This window comes from Muscardinus avellanarius, assembly GCF_963383645.1.
Source record: "Muscardinus avellanarius genome assembly, chromosome: 18".
Classification (NCBI taxonomy): Eukaryota; Metazoa; Chordata; class Mammalia; order Rodentia; family Gliridae; genus Muscardinus; species Muscardinus avellanarius.
Genome location: NC_137804.1, coordinates 20,445,184 through 20,471,692, shown reverse-complemented (window position 1 = coordinate 20,471,692; position 26,509 = coordinate 20,445,184). Strand labels below are relative to the sequence as shown.

The window sequence follows — 26,509 nt, the reverse complement described above, 5'->3', positions numbered from 1 at the left end:
GTCTCAGCCTCCCAAGCGCGGGGATTACAAGCGTGCGCCACCACGCCCGGCTTCCCAGCCCAATGTTATTCTTTATTTTGAAACAGGGTCTTACTAAGCTGCAGAGGGCCTCATTAAGTAGCTGAGGCTGGCCGCGAACCCAGATCCTCCTGTGTAAGCCTCCTGAGTATTGGAATTACAAGCGTGCACCACCACGTCCAGCAGCAAGACCTGTTTCTCAACTTAAAAATTAAAAATAATAAAGGCTCAAAAGATCCAGTTTGTATCTGTTACCAGATTGAAAATGTTCCCTGCTGAATAATAAATAGAGCAAGTGCTAATCATTTAAAACAATGAAATATCCTCTCCTTAGAGCTTTAAATTGTTTTCTTGCTCTTTAGCTTCTCTACCAGAAAAGCCTATTGTGGTCACTACATCTTATCAGTGATGGAGTAATTTTTTTGTTGTGCTGACAACAGGAGGAAGGCATACACATGCACTGAGGGAAAGGAAGGGGTTTCTTGCACCATTAGGTATTAAGCGGAGCACATCACACACAGTTCTGAGTAATTCTTGGACAGCTCTAGACAGTTGACTTCGCATTAGCGTGTTGTAGAGGGCACTTAAATTCTAGTCAGAAATGAACTTGTCACGTAACTGTTCAAAGGGACTTCACTTGCAGCTTTGCTTGATGGGACACGTAATTAAGTGCTCCTCAGAACAGTTGGGAGGATCAAAGACAATAATACATGTAGACTGTAAAGCATGACAAAGACATAGGGTCGTCATTTTCAGAGGGGTGATGCATGTGGGTACTTGAACTGTGTTGCTATGAAGTCATTCAGAATTTAACATGAGGAGCCAGGCGTGGTGTCACGCGCTTATAATCCCCGTGCTTGGGAGGCTGAGACAGGAGGATCGCGCAAGTTCGAAGCCAGCCTCAGCTACTTAGTGAAGCTCTCAGCAACTTAGTGAGACCCTGTTTCTAATAAAATATAAAAGAGGTCTGGAAGTATATCCCGGAGGTAGAAAGCCTCTGGTTTTCCACCCACAGTGCCACAAAAAAAAAAAAAAAAGAACTTAACATGAGGGTACCATTCAGTGGTTGGAGCCAGTCTTAGACATTTGGTTTCTCTTAGTCTTCATGGCAGATAATATGTCTAAGTAAAAATTGCCATTGAGGTCAAAGATTTTTATGTTTAGAATAGGCTAGTCCTCTGTCCACCCACCCCAGCCCTATTTGAAAACAGATTTAAGCCGGGCGTGGTGGCGCACGCTTGTAATCCCTGCGCTTGGGAGGCTGAGACAGGAGGATCACACAGGTTCGAAGCCAGCCTCAGCTACTTAGTGAGGCTCTCAGCAACTTAGTGAGACCCTGTTTCCAAATAAAATAGAAAATAGGTCTGGGAGTATAGCCCGGAGGTAGAAAGCCTCTGGGTTCCACACCCAGTACCACAAAAAAAAAAAGAAGAAAGAAAACAGATTTAATGTTAGACCACATGAATCAAGGCAAGAAGATAGTGTAAGGTAAAAAGAGAAATATTACATGGTAAAATTATTTCACACAATGCTTTTATCTTTGTTGTAGCTTTACACAGTTGTTGATTATAGATAATCAAATTGGGGAATGGGAAAGATGAAAACTCTTTCTCTTTTTCTATAAACAGGAAGCACAGTCCTATGCAGATGACAACAGTTTATTATTCATGGAGACATCAGCTAAAACATCAATGAATGTAAATGAAATATTCATGGCAATAGGTAAGAGTATGATGAATAGGCAAGACAAGCATGGAACGTATCGTCTGTTTGTTTTTAAGTGATTATCCTACCTTTCTAAGTCCCTTGAACCAAGTAGCACTTGGTTAGTAATTTCAAAGATTATCACTGGGTATGTTGGCATATGCCTGTAGTTCCAGTATTTAATAGGCTGAGACAGGAGGATCCTAGATTTGAGGTCAGCCTTAATAATTTAGCAGACGCTCAACAACTTAGTGAGTTTCTGTTTCAAACTATAAAATAAGCTGAGCCGTGGTAGTGCACACCTGTAATACCAGTACTCGGAAGACTGAGACAGAGGACCTTAAGTTCCGGTTCAGAATTGCCAATGGAGCGCCAGATGCTATTTCAAAATAAAATCATAGGCTGGGCGTGGCGCCACACACCTGTAATCCTAGTATTTTTTTGGAGGCTGAGACAGAAGGATCACAGGTTCAAGACCAGCGAGATCTTTAGCTAAGAGTAAAACCTGTTTCAAAAACAAAAAAGAGCTAGTACTTGGGAGTGAGACAGGAGGATTGCAGGTTCATGGCTAACCTCCACAACCTATTGATGCCCTCTGTGATCTCATGAGGTCCTGTTTCAAAATAAAAGACTAAAATAGTGCTCGGGGGGTGTCGCAGTAGAAGACAGGCATTGTTGGAGTGATAGTGGTTATGAGCTGGTATGTGTTCTCATCCTGGCTTGTTCTAAAAGTGTTGGTAGCTGGTAACGGTGTTGCTTGCTTGTGATCCCAGTACTTGGGAGGCTGAGACCAGAAAGTCATAGGTTTATGCACAGCCTCAGCTACTTAGTGACGCCCTCCGCAACTTTAGTGAGACTCTGTTTCAAATAAAGAATAAAAAGTAGGGCCGGGGGTATAGCTCAGAGGTAGAATGCCCCTGGGTTCCATCCCCAGTATCACACACACAAAAAAGTGTTTGTGTCAGAAGAGACTATCAGTGATGAGGTGAGCTTCTTTATAAACTTAATGACTGGCCATCATTTATTATCTTAGATTTTTGGGGGAAGGTTTACTGGGAATCAGACCCAGGGCATTCTACCTTGGAGTTATACCCTCAGTCATTTTTATTTTGAAGCATGGTCTCACTGAGTTTATGAGAGTCTCACTAAATGGCTGAGGCTGGCCTTGAATTTGTGATTCTCCTGTCTCAGCCTCCCAAGAACTGGAATTATACACATGCCCGGTATGTTCTTTGTTTCTTGTTTTATTTTGAGACCAGGTCCTGCTGTGTTGCCCATCCTGGGCTCAGGTGATCCTGGCACCTCAGTCCCAGAATACCTGGGACTGTAGGGCAAACCACTTAGCCAGGCATGATGGTGCATACCTGTAATCCCAGTACTTGGAAATCTAGGATTGCCTCAGCAAGCAGTGAGACTCTCATCAACCTAGCAAGACCCTGTTTCAAAATAAAAATAGGCTGGGGAGCCAGGCATGGTGGCTCATGCTTGTTATCCCAAGGAGGCTGGGATAGGAAGAATTACACGTTCATGGCCAGCCTCAGCTACTTAGTGAGACCCTCTGCAATTTAGTGAGACCCTGTTTCAAAATAAAGAAAAAATTGGGCTGAGGGTATATAGCTGGAAGGTAGAATGTCCCTGGGGTTCCATCCCCAGTATCATATATATATATATATATATATATATATATATATATATATATATATATATATATATATATATATATATATATGGCTGGGGGTGTAGCTGAGAGGCACACACAGACACCAGTAAGTAATGAACAAATATGGCATACAAACTGTGTATAACCTAACTGGAAAGAAATTAAAAATAAGATGAAAGTAATTTTAATATGGATATTCTAATTCTGTTTGTTTTGATAATTTATCTCTCAGCTAAAAAGTTGCCAAAGAATGAACCACAGAATCCAGGAGCAAATTCTGCTAGAGGAAGAGGAGTAGACCTTACTGAACCTACACAACCTACCCGGAGTCAGTGTTGCAGTAACTAAACCTCTAGCTTGAACGAGCTGGAGTATTCTGCTTCCTAAATGTTAATAACAGTGGAATTGGAGCATTTAACCGGCCCAGTATGACTTCCAAAAAGAAGAGACTTATGATAGAGTCAAGTTTCTAATACAGAATTATTTTACGTGTTTTGAACTTAATTTTTAACAACATGCATGTGTCCCTCTGACTAACGTTTCCAGCAATAGAAGGGAAAATGAGAACTGTATGTAAACTTGTTTCATTGGAAAGTTAGAGGGAATCAGTTCTTATCATCAGGGATGAGTAAGACAAATGACTGGATCCACAGTTAACCGCCCAGTTTCTCCATGAAAAGATTTGGAAATACTAATTCGAAAACATTTTTCGAAGGAGATTCTACAGATATTTGTGCTTAACTGCAGTATTCAGACACACAATAATTTCTTCTGTTATCTAAAACATACATTCCACATTTTAATAATATATTAATGACAAGAAAATAGACCACATCTCCCGGAAGAAAAAAGGAATATTAGTGGTATCTAAATTATAGCCACTCCTGTTATTTTTTTAAAGGGGGCAATGAATTAAAAGTCAAATGTAACCCCATCTTGTTTTAGAAATATAAGAACTATGATAAGTGCATTTTAATGAATAGTGTTCCCTTCATGTGAGCTCTTCAACAAAAATGAAACAAACCAGGTGTCTGTGATTTCTGTGTAATCACTGCTGGCCATGACATAGGTCTTGTTCTTTGAGGTTAGGGAAGGGGCTTTTGTTCCCTTTGGACATAATATAGTCTGTGCACTAACAATTATGTACATTCAAACTTGATTATTTTAAATTTGATCTTCAGCTGTACTGTAAATAGGGTACTGCATTGTAGTCTCCATCTATGTTTGTTATTTTTCTGTAATATTTAAGAGTTGCTTAAAAGAATACAAAATGTACAGTTACTAAAACAGCTTAATTATTTCTCTTCCTCCTTTGGAACAAAGGGGCTTCAGTTCCTCCAGGGCTAGAACCATAATAAACAATGTACCTGTAATCTGTAACATAATAATGCAATGTTAGTAACAATCTCGCAGCTTTGTTTTTCAAAGTTCATTTTATTTTGATCAGTTCAGTATATTGCACTAATTATTTTAGGTCTTTTCATTATATGAAATCTACCATGTGTCAGAGATGATTTAATCTATTTAAGTGTTGGACTGCTAGCAGAAAGTGTACATTTTACGGTAACTCGGAATTAGTAAAGAAAACAGTTCACCAGTGTTTAGTTTTATATTGAGGTGCTCAGGTTGGAATAAAGTGGTATAAAAGCAAGTATTGGTTTTTCTTTCTTTTTTGGCATAAAACACTGAAGACATGTAAACGACATATATGACCTCAACTCTGCTTTTATATTTGGTACGTTCTTAAATTTTATTTGCATGGTATCGATGGATCATACTAAACTTGGTCCATCGAGGAATTGTTTTGTGGCATTATATATTAGTGCTATGCGGAAAGAACTTTATTTTTTTATGCCAGAAACTGATACTCACTTCCATTGAGAAATATCACCATAACTGTAATGTTGTCTCTGGAACCAGCCTCTAGAGCAGCAGTGACAAGCTCGTGGCTGACATACTCAGCTGCACCTTCATGGAATATCTTGGTGAGAGCCTCTTGCCCACACACGTGCCCGTCGTTTACAGAGCCGGTTGGTTTGTCAGGATCTCTCTCACTGCCCGGTTCGTGACTAGTCATTGCTGGTGGAAAGGCTTCTACATGTCTAGGTTTAGGAATGGGATAGTCACAATATTCGTGACCAGGCGAGTCTGCTAATTTGGTGGCTGAGACGACGTCTTTAGGTTGAGTGTGATACTGGAACAGTACGTGGATGTTGCTGTCTGATCCAGCAGCGCTCACTCCATTGTTGGAGAGCAGAGACCCTTTAAATGGTGCCATTCTGAGTCCTGTGACGGGATTGTATGTTTCTTTATACATATGAAAAAGTGTTATGACCAGTGCAGTGACTTCCTTTTTATCCAAAACTTCCCAAAGTCCATTAGTAGCTAAGATGAGGAATTGACATAAGTCATCAATAGGGACAGAGATCGTTTGCGGTGCCGGGATGATGAATTTTTTCAGTTTGGGATTTCCGTGAAATCCAAGTCCTCTTGTGGTTTTTATTTGCCCTTCTAAGAGCCCATAAGGTTGATTTGAACTAATCACCGCTCCGGTCTGAAGCACTCTTCTCCTTTCTTTGATGTTTCGTGTGGTATGCTCTTTGGTTAGGCAGAAACCTTTCCCATTCCGGCATAAGACTGCTTGCACATTACCTACAAGATCATTAAAAAGACAATAAAAATGTTAATTAACCAACTGATAAGAGACTTAATAACCAACTGTATCAAAGTATGCCGTTTACTGTTTCAGTGCTAAGCAGAAAGGCCGTGTAAAAACATTTTTTTAAATATCTGAACTGAGTGATTAACAGGAAGTTAGATTTCAAACTGGGAAGCTAATTTAGCCCTCATTGTAAAATACTGGATTTGATATTTAAAATAGCTAAAACCATAGATCATGAAAAATAACTTCTGAATGTTTTTTTTTTTTTAACAGCTTCAGAATATTATCTATTTTGGAGTCGAGTTGAACTTTTTTATAACCTATATATTCCAAGCAGCAGATTTTTTTAAATGTTTAAATAAATGCTTTTCAACTGAAAACACTAATGTTGATTTTTTTAAGGAATAGAATTTAAAAATTCTAACTAGTAAAAGGTAAAACCTGAATGTACTTAGGTCATGGGCAATGACTGCCACAGTTAATTGTTCATGTCAGTCTTACTAGCTTCTTTAATGTGTGCGTCAACAAAGACAAAAGCATAGTTCAGTGAAAAGCAATATATCCTATAAATATATCCTATAAATGTATTAAGTGGATAATAGGCAGCCAACATTAAGCCATTTGGTTGAAAACTGAAATCTTAAAAGGTAGACTGTAGCCAGGCGTGGTGGCGCACGCTTGTAATCCCCGCGCTTGGGAGGCTGAGACAGGAGGATCACACGGGTTCAAAGCCAGCCTCAGCCACTTAGTGGGGCTCTCGGCAACTTAGTGAGACCCTGTTTCTAAATAAAATAGAAAATAGGTCTGGGAGTATAGTCCAGAGGTAGAAAGCCTCTGGGTTCCACCCCCAGTACCACACGCACACACAAAAAAGTAGACTGTAGTGCGTGCATGCGTGTGTGTGTGTGTGTGTGTGTGTGTGTGTGTGTGTGTGTGTGTGTGTGTGTGTTTACTGGAGATGGAACCCAAGAGCCTTCTACCTCCAGGCTACATACCCAGCCGTATTTTATTTTCTACTTGGAAATTGGAAGTGAGGTCTTGCTATGGTGCTGAGAGCCTCACTGAGTTGCTGGGTCTGGCTTCAACCCTGCAATACTGTCTCAGACTCCCAAGTACTGGAATGACAGGTACCTGCCACCACACGCAGCCCAAAATCATCATGATTCAAAACTCACCTGAATTGTTCTGAGATGAGGTGTTAGTGATGTTTGAATGGTATATCCTTGATATCCTTGAGAATAAAATTCTGGGATCAGTGTGCCAGATTGACTTAAGATAGTGTTTTGTTCTATTGTTTATAGGACTCAGGGGCATTCTACCTCTGAGCTACACACACTTCCAGCCCTTTTTATTTTTATTTTGAAGCAGAGTCCTGCTAGGTTGGTGAGAGTTCCTCTAGTTGCTGAGGCTGTCCTTGAACCTGCAGTCCTGTCTCAGCTTCCAAAGTACCAGGATTATAGGTGTAGGCCAATACACCCAGCTTTGCCCTCTTATTTTTATTTTTTATTTTTTCAGTATTGGGGATGGAACCCAGAGGCATTCAACCTCCAAGCTACACCCCCTGCCCTATTTTTTATTCTTTATTTTGAAACAGGGTCTCACTGATTTGCATAGGGCCTCACTAAGTAGCTGAGGCTGTCTTGAGAACCTCAATCCTCTGGTCTCACCCTCCCAAATGCTGGGATTACAAGCGTGCGCCACCACTCCCAGCCTACCCTCAATTTTTTACATAAAGTAATTTAGCCTAAAAGGATGGGGTCCAGGGCTGGGGATGTAGCTTGTGATAAAGTGGTTGCCTAGCATATGCTAGGCCCAGGGTTCAATCTCCAGTGCTGCCACTAGAAGAAAAAAAGGTTGTGTACATGTAGCAGAAGGTAATCAGTTTAGGACTTTTTTTTTTTTTTTTTTTTTTTTTTTTTTTTGGTGGTACTGGGGTTCCTGGAAGCCCTTCTACCTCCGGGCTACACTCCCAAACCTATTTTATATTTTTGAAACAGGGTCTCTTACGCCAGCGCGGCTGGCTTCGAACCTGTGCGATCCTCCTGTCTCCGCCTCCCAAGCGCGGGGATTACAAGCGTGCGCCACCACGCCCGGCCAGTTTAGGACTTTAAAATCTTTATTTTCCTCCATTGTATATTATTACTGTTATCAGCAAAGCACCATGGAATGGTATTTGACACAGCAACTGGCTAAGGTATTAAGGACTTGTTCACATCAGGAAAAAAAAATCGTGTATCCATGTCAGTAGTGCTGCCATTGCTTTGAAAATGGGACACAAAGTGGCTTGGCAGATGTGACAGGCCAGAGCCCTCTAGGGAAGAGAAAAAGGCGTGTTCTCCCTGCCATGTGATTTTTTTTTTTTTCTTTTGGTGGTACTGGGGGTGGAACCCAGAGGCTTTCTACCTCCGGGCTATACTCCCAGACCTTTTTTATATTTTATTTGGAAACAGGGTCTCACTAAGTTGCTGAGAGCCTCACTAAGTAGCTGAGGCTGGCTTCGAACCCGTGCGATCCTCCTGTTTCAGCTTCCCAAACGTGGGGATTACAAGCGTGCGCCACCATGCCCAGCTCTGCCATGTGATTTGAAAAGAATTCAGTACGAGAATGAACTTCAGTCGTAGGATGATAGTATTTTATGAGAACGCGGTAAGTTTAGCCTTTTCCCGTTTGTGCTGGAGAAGAGGAAATGCCATTCTGGTTCATTTTACTGCTTGGGAACATCCCTTGAGGCCAGCACAGTAACACTGAAAGAAGGAACGTTACGCCCTGATTTCAGTTCTCCCTTGACCATTGGCTTGCTCTCTGGGTTTAAGCAAGTTGACAATTTTTTTTTTTTTATCCTTTTAGAGATACTGCCTTTTTTTTTTTTTTTTTTTTTTTTTTTTAGGTACTGGGAATGGAACCCAGGGGCATTCTACCTCCGACCTACACCCCCAGCCTTATTTTTTTATTCTTTAGTTTGAAACAGGCTCTCACTAAATTGCAAAGGGCCTCACTAAGCTGAGGCTGTCTGCAAACTGTGATCCTCCTGTCTCAGCCTCCCAAATGCTGGGATTACAAGCGTGCGCCACCATGCCCAGCGGAGATACTGTGTTTTAAATAGCGTGCATCCTTGAACCATTTAAATGGTACGGGAAGAAAAGGCGAAATGGAGGAGAGGTAGCTACAGCCCAGAAAGTAGGGGGTTAGCAAGTTCCAAACCTGAAAAAAGACCCATGGGACAGACAGGAAAATTGGATATGAAATCTACAGTTTGTGATTGAAATCAAATGACTAGCTGGGCATGGTGGTACATGCCTGCAATTCCAGTAGTTGGGAGGCTGAGATAGAATCAAAGGTTCCCATACAGCCTCAGGAACCTGGGGAGACCCTATTTCAAAATTTAGAAATAGGCCGGGCGTGGTGGCGCACGCTTGTAATCCCCACGCTTGGGAGGCAGAGACAGAAGGATCACGCAGGTTCGAAGCCAGCCGCGCACGCTGGCTTAGGAGACCCTGTTTCCAAATTTTAAAAAAAAAAATGTAAAAATAGGTCTGGGAGTGTAGCCCGGAGGTAGAAGGGCTTCCAGGAACCCCAGTACCACCAAAAAAAATTAAAAAATAGAGCCGTGCATGGTGGCTCACGCTTGTAATCTCAGCATTCGGGAGGCTGAGACCAGAGGATTGCGGTTTGTGGACAGCCTCAGCTACTTAGTGAGACCCTCTGCAACTTAGTGAGACCTTGTTTCAAAATAAAGAATAAAAATTAGGGCGGAGGTGTAGCTTGGAGGTAGAATGCACCTGGGTTCCATCCCCAGACCCACAAAAAATAAAATTTTAAAAATTTAAAAATAGAGCTGGGTGTGGTGGTATACACCTGTAATCCCAGAACTTTGGTTTAGGGGGGTGTCTCAGCCAGCCTCAGCAATTTAGTGAGACCATGTCTCAAAAAATAAATAACAAGTAGGAGTATAGCTTGGAAGTAGAATGCCCCTGGGTTTGATCCCCAGTACCAAGAAAAAATTGGAAAATAAAACGTGGTGTGGTGGCACACACCTGTATTTGGGAAGCTAAGATCAAAGGTTTGAAATCAGTCTCTGCAATCTAGCAAGGCTCTCAGCAACTTAATGAGACCCTGTTTCCAAACAAGTAAAGTAGGATTGAGGTTGTGGCTCAGAGTAGAATTCCCTGGGTTCAATTCCCAGTGGAATTAAAAAAAAAAAAAAAAAAAAAAGGCCAAGGATGGTGGCACACACCTATAATCCCAGTACTTGGGAGACTGAGGCAAGAGGATCAAAGGTTTGACGCCAGCCTCAGCAATGTAGTGAGACTCTGTGCAATCTAGCAAGACCCTTTTTCAAACCAAAAAATTGAAAGGGCTGGAGGAATACTTTGAAAGTAAAATGTGCCGGGCGTGGTAGCGCACGCTTGTAATCCCAGCATTTGGGAGGCTGAGACCGGAGGATCGCAGTTCGCGGACAGCCTCAGCTACTTAGTGAGGCCCTCTGCAACTCAGTGAGACCCGGTTTCAAAATAAAGAATTAAAAAATAGGGCAGGGGGTATACCTCGGAGGTCAAATGTCACTGGGTTCCATCCCCAGACCCACCAAAAAAAAAAAAAAGAAAGAAAAGAAAGTAAAATGCCCCTGTATTCATTCCTCAGTACCACCAAAACAAACAAGCAAACAAACAAAAAACTGCCTTGAGATGGTGCCCAAGCCTTCCTACAGTGACTAGGTCATCACAGTGTTTCTTATGCCACAGGCAGTGATGTGACAGGATGTAGCTGTTTCCTCTAATTATTAGGTTATCTATGACTTTTCTGAAAAGAAAAAGTCATTTTAGTATATACTAGACTCTCAAGCAGGAAATTTAATGGGCAAGCCAGGCATGGTAATACACACCTATAACCCAGTTAGGAGGCTGAGACAGAAGGTTAGAGGCTAGCCTCAGCAACTTAGACCTTATTTCAAATTTTTTTTAAAAAAATGCTGTATGTGGTGGCACACGCTTGTAATCAAAGTAACTGAAACCAGAGGATTGCAGGTTCACAGCCAGCCTCAGCTACTTAGTGAGGCCCTGTTGTTTTGTTTTGTTTTGTTTTGCGGGTCTGGGGAAGGAACCCAGGGGCATTCAACTTCCGAGCTACACCCCCTGCTCTATTTTTTTATTCTTTATTTTGAAACGGTCTCACTAAGTTGCAGAGAGCCTCACTAAGTAGCTGAGGCTGAGGCTGTCCACGAACCGCGATCCTCTGGTCTCAGCCTCCCAAATGCTGGGATTACAAGTGTGCACCACCACACCCAGCTTGTTTTATTTTTTATTTTTTTGTGGTGCAGGGGATTAAGTCCAAGGGCATTCTATCTCTGAGCTACACCCCAGCCCAATTTTTCATTCTTTTTTTTTTTTATTCTTTATTTTGAAACAGGGTCTCACTACATAGCTGAGGCTGGCTGTGAACCCGGATCCTCCAGTCTCAGCCTCTCAAGTACTGGGATTACTAGCGTGTGCCACCACACCTGGCTTGAGGCCCTCTTTTAAAATTAAGAATAAAAAATAGGACTGGGGGTATAGCTCAGAGGTAGAATGCCCCTGGGTTCTACTCCCAGTACTGCAAAAAGAAAAAAATAATAAGTGGGGCATGGTGGTGCACGCCTATAATCCCAGTATTTGAGAGGCTGAGACAGGAGGATCCCAGGTTAATAACCACCCTCAGCAAGTAGTGAGACTCTCATCAATACAAATGAAAATAAATAGGACTGGGGGTATGGCTCACAGAATGCCTCTGGGTTCAATACTCGGTACCAAAAAAGAAAATGTGTAAATGAGGTTAGGGAGACTATGTCCATTTTTCCTCGGGGCTTTAATTTTGGCACAGCAGTTTTGGATGTTTTTAGTACTTAACATTAGAGAACCTTCTGTGTGTGGAACTTGTCAAAAACACTCCTGTGTTTTTGCAAGGTACATAATCATGAGATTCATGGGCACTGTACGCTGCTTGCCATCATCCTAAAGCCCAGCTGTATTTGACATACAGGATCCGACTGGTTGTGAAATACTTGTTAAACATGTCTCAGAATCAGGTTTGCTTATACATGATGACTAAGCTACCACTATCACCAAAATAAAAGGGAGAAGGAAGGCATATAAATGGTTGGTGTCAAGCAGAGTTTGGTGGTGCATGCTTATAATCCCGGTACCTGGAAGACTGAGACAAGAAGATCACAGATTCACGGACAGTCTCAGCAAGCAGTGAGACGGTCATCAATCTACCGAGACCCTATTTCAAAAGTAAAAATAAGCCAGGCATGGTGGTGCATGACTGTAATCCCAGTATTTAGGAGGCTGAGACAGCAGGATCGGAAGTTCTCAGCCAGCCTTAGCTACTTAGTGAGGCACTCTGCAACTTAATGAAACCCTATTTCAAAATAAAAAAATAAAGTAGGGCTGGGGGTGTCGCTTGGAGGTTGAATGCCCCTGGGTTCAATCCCCAGTACAATAAAAATGAATGAATAAGCCGAGGTGGTGGCGCACGCTTGTAATCTCCGCGCTTGGGAGGCTGAGACAGGAGGATCGCGCAGGTTCGAAGCCAGCCTCAGCTACTTAGTGAGGCTCTCAGCAACTTCGTGAGACCCTGTTTCCAAATAAAAATAAAAAATAGGTCTGGGAATATAGCCCAGAGGTAGAAAGCCTCTGGGTTCCACCCCCAGTACCACACACACAAAAAAAGAAAATGAATGACTAAATAAATAAATAGTTGGTGTCACTAAATTATATGACTTTTTACTGGCTGCAGTAGAACATGCCTGGAATCCCATCAACTCAGGAGACTAAGGCAGAAAGATGCCAGGTTTTAGGCCAGCCTCAGCAATTTGGCAAGACTCATCTCAAACTAAAAAAATAAAAAGGGCTGGAGATTTATCTCAGAGTTAAAGCACCCCTGGATTCGATCCCCAGTACTTCAACACACACACACACACACACACACACACACACACACACACACACACCTAGACGAAAATACCAAATAGCATATGTTATAACTTGGATTTAGAATACCCCACCATCCCTCACAGAAGCAGGTAGCAATATTAGAAATGGGACGTGGTTGCTAATAGGAGTTCTTGGAGTTGTGCCCTGGATTATATATGGTCCTCTCCTGCCCTCTCTTGCTTCGGACCTCCATGATGTGAGAGCAAAGTTTAGTGTCCTCCTTCTCTCTGCTTCCCGTGGCCATGCCCTGAGCTCCACAGACCTGGCCAGACATGGACTGATACTCTGAAATCTCCAAAAACTGCGAGCAAATAAATCTTCCTCTAAATTGTGTAGTGTGTTGCCGGGCATGGTGGCGCACGCTTGTAATTCCAGCACTTGGGAAGCTGAGACCGGAGGATCACGGTTCGCGGACAGCCTCAGCTACTTAGTGAGGCCCTCTGCAACTCAGTGAGACCCTGTTTCAAAAATAAAGAATAAAAAAATAGGGTAGGGGGTGTAGCTCAGAGGTCGAATGCCCCTGGGTTCCATCCCCAGACCCAATAAATAAATAAATAAATAAATAAATAAATAAATAAATAAATAAATAAATAGTGTGGTGTGGCTTATTGGGTCACAGTGGTAAGAATGTTTAGTGAGACAGCATACACCCCCAAAACTCAACTGTTAAAGAGGAGTGGTAATGGAAGCCGGGTAAGTTGGCACACATTTGTAATCCCAGCATTTGGGAGGCTGAGGCAGGAGGATCACAGTTTGCCAACATCTCCAGCTACTTAGGCCCTTAATGAGACTCTGTTTCAAAATAAAGAATAAAAAATAGGGCTTAGGGTTTCATGTTGAGAAGGGTGAATTGATAGCTTGTTTTTGTTTTGAAAATTAAAATAACCCTTGATAAAAGTTGCATTGTTTTTAGGAGTTAGTCCTTGACCACTAGGTTTGATGCCATCTCCATTGTGGGTGACCTGTTTCACCAGCATGTTACTTACTGTTACTCTCCACAACTGTGTAAGTGCTTATAATGAAATAAATTGATTTTCTATCTAAAAAATAAAAAAAATAGGTCTAAGGGTATATCCTGGCGGTAGAAGTCCCCTGAGTTTCATCCCCAGCACCCCCTCCCCACATACACACAGAATGAAAAATAAGGTTGGGGGTAAAGCTTGAAGGCAGAATGCCTCTGGGTTCAACTGCTAGCACTGAAAAAAACTTAGGTGACCTGGGGGGTGTCACTCAGAAGAACATTCTACCTGAGTTTAATCCCCAGTACCAAATTTAAAAAAGGGGGGGCATAGAGAGAATTGAAGGGGTACAAACACACACACACACACTAAAGATTGAAACCAGGGGCATTCTACATCTGAGCTACACCTCCAACACTTTCTGGTTTGTTTTGTTTTGTTTTGTTTTTTTAAACAGAGTCTTTCTACATTGCTGAGGCCTCAAACCTGCAATCCACCCATCTCTGCCTCCCAGGTTCTAGATTATGGGTATGCACTATCATGCCTAGCTGGAAGAAAAACTTTTAAAAAGAAAAAGAACATCAACAAGCCATGGAACAATTTTTTTTTTTTTTTTTTTTGCGGGTCTAGGGATGGAACCCAGGGGCCTTTGACCTCCGAGCTAACCCCCCCCCGCCCTATTTTTTTATTCTTTATTTTGAAACCAGGCCTCACTGAGTTGCAGAGGGCCTCACTAAGTAGCTGAGGCTGTCTGCGAACCGCGATCCTCCAGGTTTCAGCCTCCCGAAAGCTGGGATTACAAGCCTGCGCCACCACGCCCGGCTTCACAACAATTTTTTGAGTGGCCTAAAGCACATAATTGGAGTGCATTAAGGAGAGGAGACAGGTGAATAAAAAATAATTAGGGTACATCACAAATTGCTTAAAAGCAAAGTAACTTTTGCTTTAGGAAAATCTTTAAACCAGCCACAAGGGGGAACCATATGATGTACAGAAGGACAGAGATAATGGTGAATCTCAGGTAGATGGAGAAGTAACATTTTACAACATACCAAGTTACACCACCGCGCTCTCGTGCGCTCGCGCTCTCTGAAACAGGGTCTAAGTTGTTGAGGTTCTCAATAAATTGTTGAGGCTGTCTCAAACCCACAATCTTCCTGTTTTAGCCTCCCAAGTACTGGGATTACAGGTGTGCACCCCTATGCCCAGCTTGGTGATGACATCTTTTTTTTTTTTTTTTTTGGTGGTGGTACTGGGGGTGGAACCCAGAGGCTTTCTACCTCCTATAATCCCAGGCCTTTTTTATATTTTATTTGGAAACAGGGTCTCACTAAGTTGCTGAGAGCCTCACTAAGTAGCTGAGGCTGGCTTCGAACCCGTGTGATCCTCCTGTTTCAGCCTCCCAAGTGTGGGGTTTACAAGCGTGCGCCACCACGCCCGGCTGGTGATGACATCTTAAGATTTTATTTGTACCTTTTTTTTTAAAGAAATGTTTATTTCTAGAGGAATATATAATATTTCTGGAATTCTAGAGACCTTGTTTCAATTAAAAAATAAAAAAGAGCCAATGGTGTAGCTCACAGGTAGAATGCTTGGAAACGGTCTAAATAAGTTGCTGAAGAGTTCTCCAAACTGTGATCCTCCTTTCTCAGTCTCCCAAGTCCTAAGATCACACGCATGCACCACCATACTCAGAAATCTCCAGTACATTAGGAAAAAAAAAAAAAAAAGGCATGGTGACATACACTTGTAATCCCAGTACTTGGGAGGCTGAGACAGGAGGATCGCAGATTAGATGACAGTCTCAGAAAGCGGTGAGGTGCTCATCAATCTAGTAAAATCCTGTTCCAAAATAAAAACTAAGGCACGGGGTGTAGCTCAGAGAGAGATACCCCGCAGAGATAGGTAAATCCCCAGTACCAGCCAGAGCAATGTAGGGAAACTCAGCAACCAATTAAGACCCTGTTTCAAAGCAATAAAGGTGCCCAGCGCGGTGGCGCACGCTTGTAATCCCCACACTTGGGAGGCGGAGACAGGAGGATTGCGCTGGTTCGAAGCCAGCCATGCTGGCTTAAGAGACCCTGTTTCCAAATAAAAATATAAAAAATAGGTCTGGGAGTGTAGCCCGGAGGTAGAAGGGCTTCCAGGAACCCCAGTAGTACCACCACCAAAAAAAAAAAAAAAAAACCAGTAACGGTCTGGGTCTGGAGGTATAGCTAGGGGGCAGAATCCCCCTGGGTTCATTCATCAGGACCACATAAATTATGTCATTTGCAGAAAAATGGATGGAACTGGAGAGTGTTATGCTCAGTATGATGAGTCAGTCACAAAAAAATGAAAGATCGGGTGTTTTCCCTCCCATGTGGCAGCTAGGGAGAAATTTGAACGCAGGAAGGCATCCAAAGGAAGAGAGAACTTAGTGGAGCCAGGGAGGGAACCTAACCGGAGGGAGGCTGGAGGGAAACACTTCAATGGCCGGGACGGACATGAACAAACTCATCGGTGCCAACCTCAGTGTCCTGCGCGGGAAGGGGAAGGAGCGAGGCAGAACGGGGGGCTCCTCACCGAGTGCCACGCGTGTGTAGGGCTGTATCACTCTGAACATCATGATGTCTGATTACAATGCACCAATCTAAGGGGGGGAAAAAAAGCCGGGCATCGTGGGGCACATCTGTGATCCTAGACTAGGGAGGCTGAGACAAGATGATGGCAGGTTCAAGGATAGCCTTAGCAACCTAATGAGACCCTGTTTCAAAATGAAAGTTAAAGGAAGTTGGATATGGGTGGGGGTGCACTTTGTAATTCCAGTAGTTGGGAGGCTGAGACAAGAGGATGCCAGGTTAGCGTCCAGTCTCGCTACTTAGTGAGGCCCTTTGCAACTCAGTGAGACCCTGTTTCAAAATAAAGAGTAAGCCGGGCGTGGTGGTGCACACTTGTAATCCCAGTACTTGGGGGGCTGAGACCAGGGGATCCGGGTTTGTGGCCAGCCTCAGGTACTTAGTGAGGCCTCCGCAACTTAGTTAGACCCAAAAAATAGGGCTAGGGGTGTCGCTCGGATTTAGAATGCCCTGGGTTCAACTCCTAGTAGCAAAGAAAGAAAGAAAGAAAGAAAGAAAGAAAGAAAGAAAGAAAGAAAGAAAGAAAGAAAGGAAGGGGCTGGGGGGTGTCGCTCAGAGGTAGAATGCCCCTGGGTTCAATCCCAAGTACTGCAAAAATAATAATAATAAAATAAATAAAAATTAAAGGGCTGGGAGTGGGAGTAGAGCTCAGAGGTAGAATGGCCCTGAGTTCAATCTACAATACAAAAAAAAATGACTTTTATGACTTTTGGGGGGTCTTGATATTGTAGTGGCCTGTAACTATCTGGTTTTGGGAAAACTATCTCTACCACAAAATCACAGTTCTGGAGGCCTAGGCTCCAGACACTGGAAGCAAAGCCCCCCACAGGGATCATGAGGTGGTGGGATTGATTCTCAGGTGTGGTCTGCATTGTCTCTGATGCCTGAAGCAAATTATTTCACCTTTCTAAGCTTCATTTTCTCATCCGAACTATCAAGTTAACACTTAGATGTAACTTGATATTAGAATTCTTTTTTTTTTTTTTTTGCGGGCCTGGGGATGGAACCCAGGGGCATTTGACCTCCGAGCTACACCCCCTGCCCTATTTTTTAATTCTTTATTTTGAAACAGGGTTTCACTAAATTGCAGAGGGCCTCACTAAATAGTAGCTGAGGCTATCCACGAACTGCGATCCTCCAGTCTCAGCCTCCCGAATGTGTGCCACCACGCCCGGCGATATTAGAATTCATGTAAAAGTAATTGAGAAAGGTGATTTGCATTTAATAATTCAGTAAGTGGATGCTCTCACTAATAATTTTATCCATGAAAAGAATGGTAGGACCCCAATTAGGTATTACATGTAACTCAATGTACAACTCAGATGAACTTTTCTATGATCATTTTACCTCTGAACTTTCCTTTTCAGCAAGATTCTAAGCTAAGATTTGCAGAACTGAAGGTAAGAAGATTCACTTCCTAAAATAAATTTAAAAGAAGCCCATCAAATTTGTGGAGAAAGCCAGGTATGGTGGCGTGTGGAACCCAGGGGCATTCGACCTCCAAGCTACACCCCCTGCCCTACTTTTGATTCTTTATTTTGAAACAGGGTCTCACTAAGTTGCGGAGGGCCTCACGAAGTAGCTGAGGCTGTCCACGAACTGCGATTCTCTGGTTTCAGGCTCCAGAATGCTGGGATTACAAGTGTGCGCCACCATGCCCGGCGATATTAGAATTCTTGTAAGAGTAATTGAGAAAGGTGATTTGCATTTAATAATTCAGTAAGTGGACGCTCTCACTAATAATTTTATAACTTTCACCACCACGCCCGGTTTGGCACATGCTTGTATTCCCACTGTTTGGGAGTCAGAGACAGGAGGACTACAGCCTCATTACCAGCCTCAGCAGCTTAGTGAGGCATCTTTTTTTCTTCCTTTGATCTTTCTTTCTTTCCTTCCTTCTCTCTTTTTTCTTCTTTCTTTTTTCTTTTTGTGGTCCTGGGGATTAAACTCAAAGGCATTCTAACTCTGAGCTACACCCTCAGCCCCATTTTATTATTTTAAAATAAGATCTCAGCCGGGCATGGTGGCGCACGCTTGTAATCCCCGCGCTTGGTAAACTGAGACAGGAGGATCGTGCAGGTTCGAAGCCAGCCTCAGCTACTTAGTGAGGCTCTCAGCAACTTAGTGAGACCCTGGTTCCAAATAAAATATAAAATGGGTCTGGGAGTATAGCCCGGAGGTAAAAAGCCCCCAGTACCACAAAAAATAAATAAATAAATAAATAAATAAACAAATAAATAAAAATAAGATCTCAAACCAGGTGTGGTGGCGCACACGTGTAATCCCAGCATGTGGGAGGCTGACACAGGAGGATCGTGGTTCACGGACAGCCTCAGCTACTTAGTAATGCCCTCCGCAACTTAGTGAGACCTGGTTTCAAAATAAAGAATAAAAAATAGGGCTGGGGGTGTAGCTCAGAGGTAGAATCCCCTGGATTCCACCCGCAGCACCACCAAAAAAAAGAAAAAAAGAATACATGAACACAAAACTACAGTGTGTGTGCGTGTGCGTGTGCGCGCACGAGAGAGAGAGAGAGAGAGAGAGAGAGAGAGAGAGAGAGAGAAAGAGAGAGAGAAAGAGAGAGAGAAAGAAAGAGAGAGAGAGAGAGAGCGCGCATGTGTTGTGCTGGGGATTGAATCCAGAGGCATTCTACCTCTGAGCTGTACCCTCAGCCCTTTTTCTTTTGAAACAAGGTCTGCGTTGATGAGTCTCACTATTTGCTGAGGCTGTCTTCAAACTTCCCATCCTCTTCTTTTGGCTTTCCAAGTACTGGAATTACAGGCATATGCCACAATGCCTAGCTAGCATAAAGGGTTTTATTGCCAGGGATCAAAAATGCTAAGGAACTGGGCACTGTGTGTTGTTTTATTTTGCTTTTGTGGCACTGGGGATTAAACCCAGGGGCATTCTACCTCCAAGTTATACCCCCAGCCTGATTTTATTTCTTATTTGGAAACAGGGTCTTCCCAACTTGCCGAAGCTGGCTTCAAACCTATGATCTTCCAGTCTCAGCCTCCTAATTACTGGGATTACAAGCTGTGCCACAACGCCCAGCTTGGGCACGGTGTTATACACCTATAATCGCAATACTTGGAAGGCTGAGACTGGAGGATCACAGTTTCAGGGCCAGCCTCTGCAACTTAGTGAGATCCTGTTTCAAAATAAAAAATAAGAGCCGGGCGTGGTGGCACACGCTTGTAATCCCTGCGCTTGGGAGGCTGAGACAGAAGGATCGCACGGGTTCGAAGTCAGCCTCACCTACTTAGTGAGGCTTTCAGCAACTTAGTGAGACCCTGTTTCCAAATAAAATTTTTTTAAAAAGGGGTCTGGGAGTATAGCCCGGAGATAGAAAGTCTCTGGGTTTCACCCCCAGTACCACCAAAAAAAAAAAATTAAAAAATAAAAAATAAAATAGGTCTGGGAGTATAGCTTGGAGGTAGAATGCCCCAGGTTTCAATCCCCAGGACCACAAAAGATAAAAATAAATAAAATTAAAATAGGGCTGAGGGGTTGTAGCTCCGAGGTAGAATGCCACTGGGTTCAATCCTCAGTGCCAAAAACTAAAAAAATTTAAGAAAAGATTAAAGTGTTATCTGGTACTAGCAAACGGACGTACCAGTGTTGGCGATGTGCAATACTCCAGATACTAACTGTGGTACTGCCCGAGGAGGGGAGCTCCCCGCCAGCCCATCCGAGTCATTAGTTCTTCTCCGGCTCTTACTGGTATAAGGATGTTCACTGTTGCTCTCCAAGATACAGGTGACCGCCGAGCAGCCGCTCCATCGGACCCTGGACACTTCGTTCCTTCCAAGGCGTAAAAGCCGATCCATTCTCCAAAACGCTTTGGCGAAGGCTTTGTGGATGTCCTCATACTCGTGTTTCTGCGCTTGGGTCTTATCGTGGGTAGAAGAAAAGCAGTCTTCTATTGCTGTGTATTCCTCTCTAAACACAGTCCGGAAAGAGTCAATGAGCTGTCGCTGCTGACGGGTCATTACATAGGAAGGGTCCAACTTGGAAAGCTGATGGAGGAGGAGAACCGGGAGTTCCACAGAGGCCAAGTCGGCCGCCCAGGAGCCATGTTGGCCGTTGAACAAACCGAGGAAGCACACGTTGGATTTATTGCCAAAAGTATTTACTACTGTGAATTTATCGTCCATGTCCACTTTCCAGGTAGAATTCCTGTCTTCGCACACGGCCATCCCTTTAATTAAGAGATGACAGACAGGTGGACAGTAGACAGAACTCTCCTCAATGCTATCAAGAATCTTATAGTAGTCCGGTATCGGCCTCTTCAAAAGTAGCTCTGTAGCAGTGTTAAGGTTCCCCAGATTTTTTTCGCTGAATGTAAAAGATGACAGTAACTTAGAAATGATGAGTTGTCTTTGCATCGCAATAACTGAGGGCTGTGGGATTTTTCCGCCCATCCACTGGAAACCCAGGGCAGCCAGGGCTGCGTGGTGCTTTCTATGGAAGAAAATCCCAGAGATGTCGGTTTCCTGCCTGCACAGGGAGCAGGGGAGCGTGAGCAGCGACTCGAAGTCCTGTAGCTCATCATCATCTGTATGGTGTCTCCAGCGTCTCGGCCTTTTCTTTCTGGGATGCTTTCTTTTTTGTGGGAGGGAATCATCTGAAACAAATGTTGCGCTCTCCATATTCCATTGCCTTGATTTCCAAAAGATTCTGCAAGCAACAGAGAAGTTATATTTACCAATTAAGAAAGATTCCAGCCGGGCGTGGTGGCGCACGCTTGTAATCCCGGTGTTCGGGAGCCTGAGACCGGAGGATCGTGGTTCGCGGACGGCCTCTGCTACTTAGTGAGACCCTCCGCAACTTACTGAGACCTGGTTTCAAAATAAAGAATAAAAAATAGGGCAGGGGGTGTAGCTCAGAGATCGAATGCCCCTGGGTTCCATCCCCAGACTCGTAAAAAAAAAAAAAAAAAAGGATACCGTCCTGCGGGTGTGAAGTGTGATGGTGAGAGCTTGTAATCCCAGTATTTGGGAGGCAGGGACAGGAAGATGACCCTGAGAAATTTCTTCCTTGGTATCCCAGTACCAGCAAAAAATAAATAAATAAAAAACAATAGCTAGGCATGGTGGCACACATGGTGGCACACGCTTTTAATTGCAGCATTTGGGAGGCGGAGACCGAAGGATCGCCGTTTCCGGACAGCCTCCGCTACTTAGTGAGGCCCTCACAACTCAGTGAGATGAGACCCTGTTTCAAAATAAAGAATAAAATAGGGCTGGGGGTGTAGCTCAGAGGTAGAAGGCCCCTGGGTTCAATCCCCATACCACACACACACACACACACACACACACACACACACACACACCTCCAGTACCATAAGAAAAAAAGATACAAGCCGAAACTGGTGGCACATGCCTATGACCCCAGTGCTTAGGAGGCTGAGGCAGGAGTATTACAGGTTTGAGGATAACCTCAGAAACTTAGTGCGGCCCTCAGCAAATTTGTAAGACCCGGTTCCAAATTTAAAATAAATGAAGGAGGGCTGGAGTGTGCCTCAGAGATAGACTGCCCTTGGGTTTAATCCCCAGTACCAAAATATAAAATGAATAAAATAAAATAAAGGGCTGGGGTGTAGTTTGGAGGTAGAATATCCTTGAGTTCAGTCTCTAGCAACACACACACACACACACACACACACACACACAGGCACAATACAGTAGCCAGGCATGATGGCACATCCAGGTAATTACAGGACTTACAGGCTGAGACAGGCAGATAGCAGCCTCAGCAATATAGCAAGACTTTCGGCAGCCGAGCAAGACTCTGTTTCTTGTGTGTGTGTGTGTGTGTGTGTGTGTGTGTGTGTGTGTGGTACTGGGGTTCTTGGAAGCCCTTCTACCTCTGAGCTACACTCCCAGACCTATTTTATATTTTTATTTGGAAACAGGGTCTCTTAAGCCAGCACGGCTGGCTTCGATCTTCCTGTCTCCACCTCCCAAGTGCGGGGATTACAAGCGTGCGCCACCACGCCCGGCTAAGACTCTGTTTCTTAAAAACAACAAAGGTCTTAGGATGTAGCTCAAAAGGGCCCTCGGTTCAATTTCTAGCACCAACCCCTCCCCTGCACATACACACAAAAGAATGACACAATAGAACGTAGGCACCGTGGTACAGAACCCTATAATCTAGTACTTGGCAAGCTGAGACAGAAGGCTCTCATATTCAAGGCCAGTGGGTGAGACCCTGTTAAGCAAAACCCTGTTTCAAAATAAAAACAGAGCCAGGTGTGGTGGTGTACGCTTGTAATCCCAGTCTTTAGGAGGCTGAGACAGGAAGATTGCAGATTAGAGATCAGCCTCAACAATTTAGTGAGGCCCTCAGCAACTTAGCAAGACTCTGTTTCAAATTACAAAAATTAAACTGGGTTAGGGGTATAGCTCAGAGGTAGAGTGCCCGGGGTTCAATTCCCAGTGCCACAATAAATAAATAAATAATAAAGAAATAAAATGAAAATAAAAGTTATAGCTCAGTGGTAGAATGCCTCTGGGTTTAACCTCCAGTACCACAAAATAAATAATTAGGGCTGGGTTGTACCTCAGGACTAGAATGACCCTGCGTTCAATAATAATAGTTTTATACATAAAGTTTCATCCAGGCATGGTGGTACAGACCTGTAATTTCAGTACTTGGGAGGTGAAAGGTTTGAGCCGCTGCCCCTCAGGGGACGGGGCTGGACCACGCCCCTCAATTTAAGGGAGCCTGTCTGCTACCTCTAGAAGAGAAGCCAATAGAGACAGGCGCACTCTCTCCCACTAGCCCCCGCGGGCCTGCGGGGGCTGGCGGTCAACTCTCCACAAATAAAGGCATGCATATCATTATATCGGACTCCTGTGTGTATCTGTGCGCCGATGGGACCCGCCGCATCTTTATTTATTAATCATCTTGGTGCCAACCTGTGTCGAATTGGGCCTTACTCCGCTGAGCCCCAAGGACCCGCGGCCCCGACCCTCCATCCGCTCTGCCTGCAGCTGATTCTCCATCTGCGCGCCGTTGGTCACTACGCCCAAGCTCGGACTTTACACAAAAGCGCCGGCGGCCATCTTTCACTGCCACCGTGGCCACGACCACCACCTCCGGGGCATGCAGGCTCCGCCAGCCGCCAGGCTGCTAGTTCCACCCACCCCGAGCCAGGTTCCTTGGGTGATGCTGGCAACTGCTCTGCCCGCCGACCACCTGGGCGGGCCAGGACCTCTGCTGCCGCTTGAACCTCCTAAAACCACAGTTCCAGCTCGGCGCTCCGGTCACCGCCCGGACCTCTGGCCAGTTTGCCCCGCCTGCCCCAAACCAGGCTCATTGGGTGGTGCACAGCCGGCCTCGGCGTCCATCGCAGTCACCCGCGCCAGGCGTAGCTCTACTCGCTGCTGCTGCTCCGTTCTGCCTGCCCAAGCCAGGCTCACTGGCGGTGCTCCTCGGGGCCCAGCCTCAGTGTCTGCCGTGTGCCTGGAACCATTTTGTCTCCACGCCGCAAACCCAGCAAGGCACGCCGCCTGCATGCCACCGTTTGATCCCACCTGCCAGTGCCATCCATACCAGCCACCGGCATCTGCGCGCTCCATCTTCACCGCGCCCCCAGCACCTTCTCAGCGCTTCTGTCGCAGCCAGCGCTGGCCGGCAACGCTTCACTCCGGTAAACTGCCTCCTTCCCTTGGTTAGCGGGTTCTGGACTTGGGTCTTCCGGTCTACTGGGACCCCAAAATCCAAGCGCTTGGTGACCCATTGTCCCCCGGTCCACTGGGACCACCCTCCGGATGACCAGGTCATCCTCCAGTTTGGAGGAGGGATGAAGACGTTCTTCTCTATCTCTTAACCTCCATTTCCGAATGATTGAGCAGGGAAATCGGGGATGCCCATTTCCTGTTCTTTGTTTCCGCCCACGAACCAATTATGGAAAATCGAACCTTTAAACTAGCAGATGCCCTGAGTGCCTGTCTGGCCTTGATACGAGTTGGGAAATGGGTTGCGGTGGCCCAGGAATAGTTAGGAACTTTTTAGCTGCTATTTATTTTCCCGCCAGCCACAGCCGCCATCTTGGACACCACATGGTAATTCACAGGCGCCACCTGGTGGTCCTTCTGGGTCACAGGCTTATAATTCTGCGGGCTCATGGCCACCATTTTGCGATGAAACGTGGGTGCCGGGGTCACAGGCCCCATCTCCCTCTCTCCTGGCCCGACTTTGTGAGGTGGCTGGTGCAGAAGGTGTGGTCCAGGTCCATGTTCCTTTTTCCCCTCGTCCTCCTTCCTCCATCTTCCTTGCTGGCCCAGGGTAACTCTACTGGTACAGGGTAAGCCAGTTTCCTCTTTGGTGGCCTGCTCAATCTTTCAGGCCTTAGTCTTCCTTCCCAATCTTGGTCCAGGGTGATGACAGCAAGCTCTCCGGCCTCTGCCCACGGCTTAGGCCATATCTAAAAGTGCTCCGTTACAACAGCTCCAGGACAAATTCTCTTGCACGATGTTGGGACCCACTAAACTTTGTTTCTCTCGACATAACTCTCTTTGATGTTTATATTTCAGCAGGTCCATTTGTTTACATACTACGGTGCTCTCCCTCTTCAGAAGCCAAACTGCCATAAGTATTCAACCTCTAAAATTGGTAACTGATGCTCCTGATGCAGTAACAGGTGTTTGTTTGACCAGACAAATCCATACCCACGCAGTGCTGAAAAGAGTGGTGTGGGGTCCTCTGCAGGAGTTGCTGCTATTAATGACTCTAGTCTAATGAAAAACTGCTAAAGGACGTCTTCCTCAGGGAAATGCTGCTATTTGTATTAATAGATCTAGTGACAATCTGCCTCATATCTAAAAGGGCTCCTGCCCAGCCTGGGTTCCACTCTCATGATTTTCTTTTTTCTTTAATAGCACCTTGCCTGTTAAAATCTCAAAGCAAACCAGGTCACCGAGCTCTCCAGGGTAACCTCCAACTCTCGCTGCGACCACACCCATCTGCCCCCTTCCGGCGGCTCAGACTCCGATTTCTCCCGGCCTGGGGCCCCTGACGATGCCCCTTCACACAGGAAGTAACTAGAGGGGGTAATCATCATCCTGTATCCCCCCCCTTAGTCAAAGAGGTCGGGATGAAAGGTTTGAGCCGCTGCCCCTCAGGGGGCGGGGCTGGAAGCTAGGAGGCGGAGCCCTGTGATTCCCAGAGGAGACCACACCCCTCAATTTAAGGGAGCCTGTCTGCTACCTCTAGAAGAGAAGCCAATAGAGACAGAGAGGCGCACTCTCCCCCACTAGCCCCCGCGGGCCTGCGGGGGCTGGTGGTCAACTCTCCACGAATAAAAGCATGCATATCATTATATTGGACTCGTGTGTGTATCTCTGCGCCGATGGGACCCGCCACATCTTTATTTATTAATCAGGAAGCTGAAAAAAATTTTAGTGAGGTCCTCAGCAACTTAGTGAGTCCCTGTTTCAAAATAAAAAAATAAAACAGAGCTGGGGGTGCAGCTCAGAGGTAGAATGCCTCTGGCTTCAGTCCCCAGTACCCCCCCCCACACACACACACTAAATACATAGCCGGGCGTGGTGGCGCACACTTGTAATCCCAGGATTTGGGAGGCTGAGACCGGAGGATCGCGGTTCCCGGACAGCCTCAGCTACTTAGTGAGGCCCTCTGCAACTCAGTGAGACCATGTTTCAAAATAAAGAATAAGCCAGGCATGATGGCGCACACTTGTAATCCCAGCAGGTTTGTAATCCCAGAGGCTGAGACAGGAGGATCGCAGTTCGCAGACAGCCTCAGCTACTTAGCGAGGCCCTCCGCAACTTAGTGAGACCCTGTTTCAAAATAAAGAATAAAAAATGGGGCTGGGTGTGTAGCTTGGAGGTCAAATGCCCCGGGGTTCCATCCCCAGACTCACATAAATAAATAAATAAATAAATAAA

At 44.8% G+C, this 26,509-nt stretch overlaps 2 protein-coding genes across 3 annotated transcripts in view; one reads left to right on the top strand and one right to left on the bottom strand.

Moving 5' to 3' along the window:
• The window catches only part of RAB5A (RAB5A, member RAS oncogene family), a gene marked incomplete at both ends in the record, with an annotated part of 29,354 nt that extends 25,624 nt beyond the window's left edge, over positions 1 to 3,730 (top strand). For both annotated transcript variants that reach the window (XM_080715732.1, XM_080715731.1), the window contains 2 exons: positions 1,647 to 1,740; positions 3,615 to 3,730. In XM_080715732.1, the coding sequence (XP_080571858.1) occupies positions 1,647 to 1,740; positions 3,615 to 3,730 (210 nt within the window). The remainder of the gene's footprint in view (positions 1 to 1,646; positions 1,741 to 3,614) is intronic.
• A 1,501-nt stretch (positions 3,731 to 5,231) lies between these two features.
• Positions 5,232 to 21,244, bottom strand: PP2D1 (protein phosphatase 2C like domain containing 1; the record flags this gene model as incomplete). Its single annotated transcript, XM_080715348.1, has 2 exons — positions 5,232 to 6,034; positions 20,209 to 21,244. 2 exons carry the CDS (start codon positions 21,242 to 21,244, stop codon positions 5,232 to 5,234), a joined length of 1,839 nt encoding a protein of 612 aa, XP_080571474.1.
• Positions 21,245 to 26,509: the final 5,265 nt, after the last annotated feature.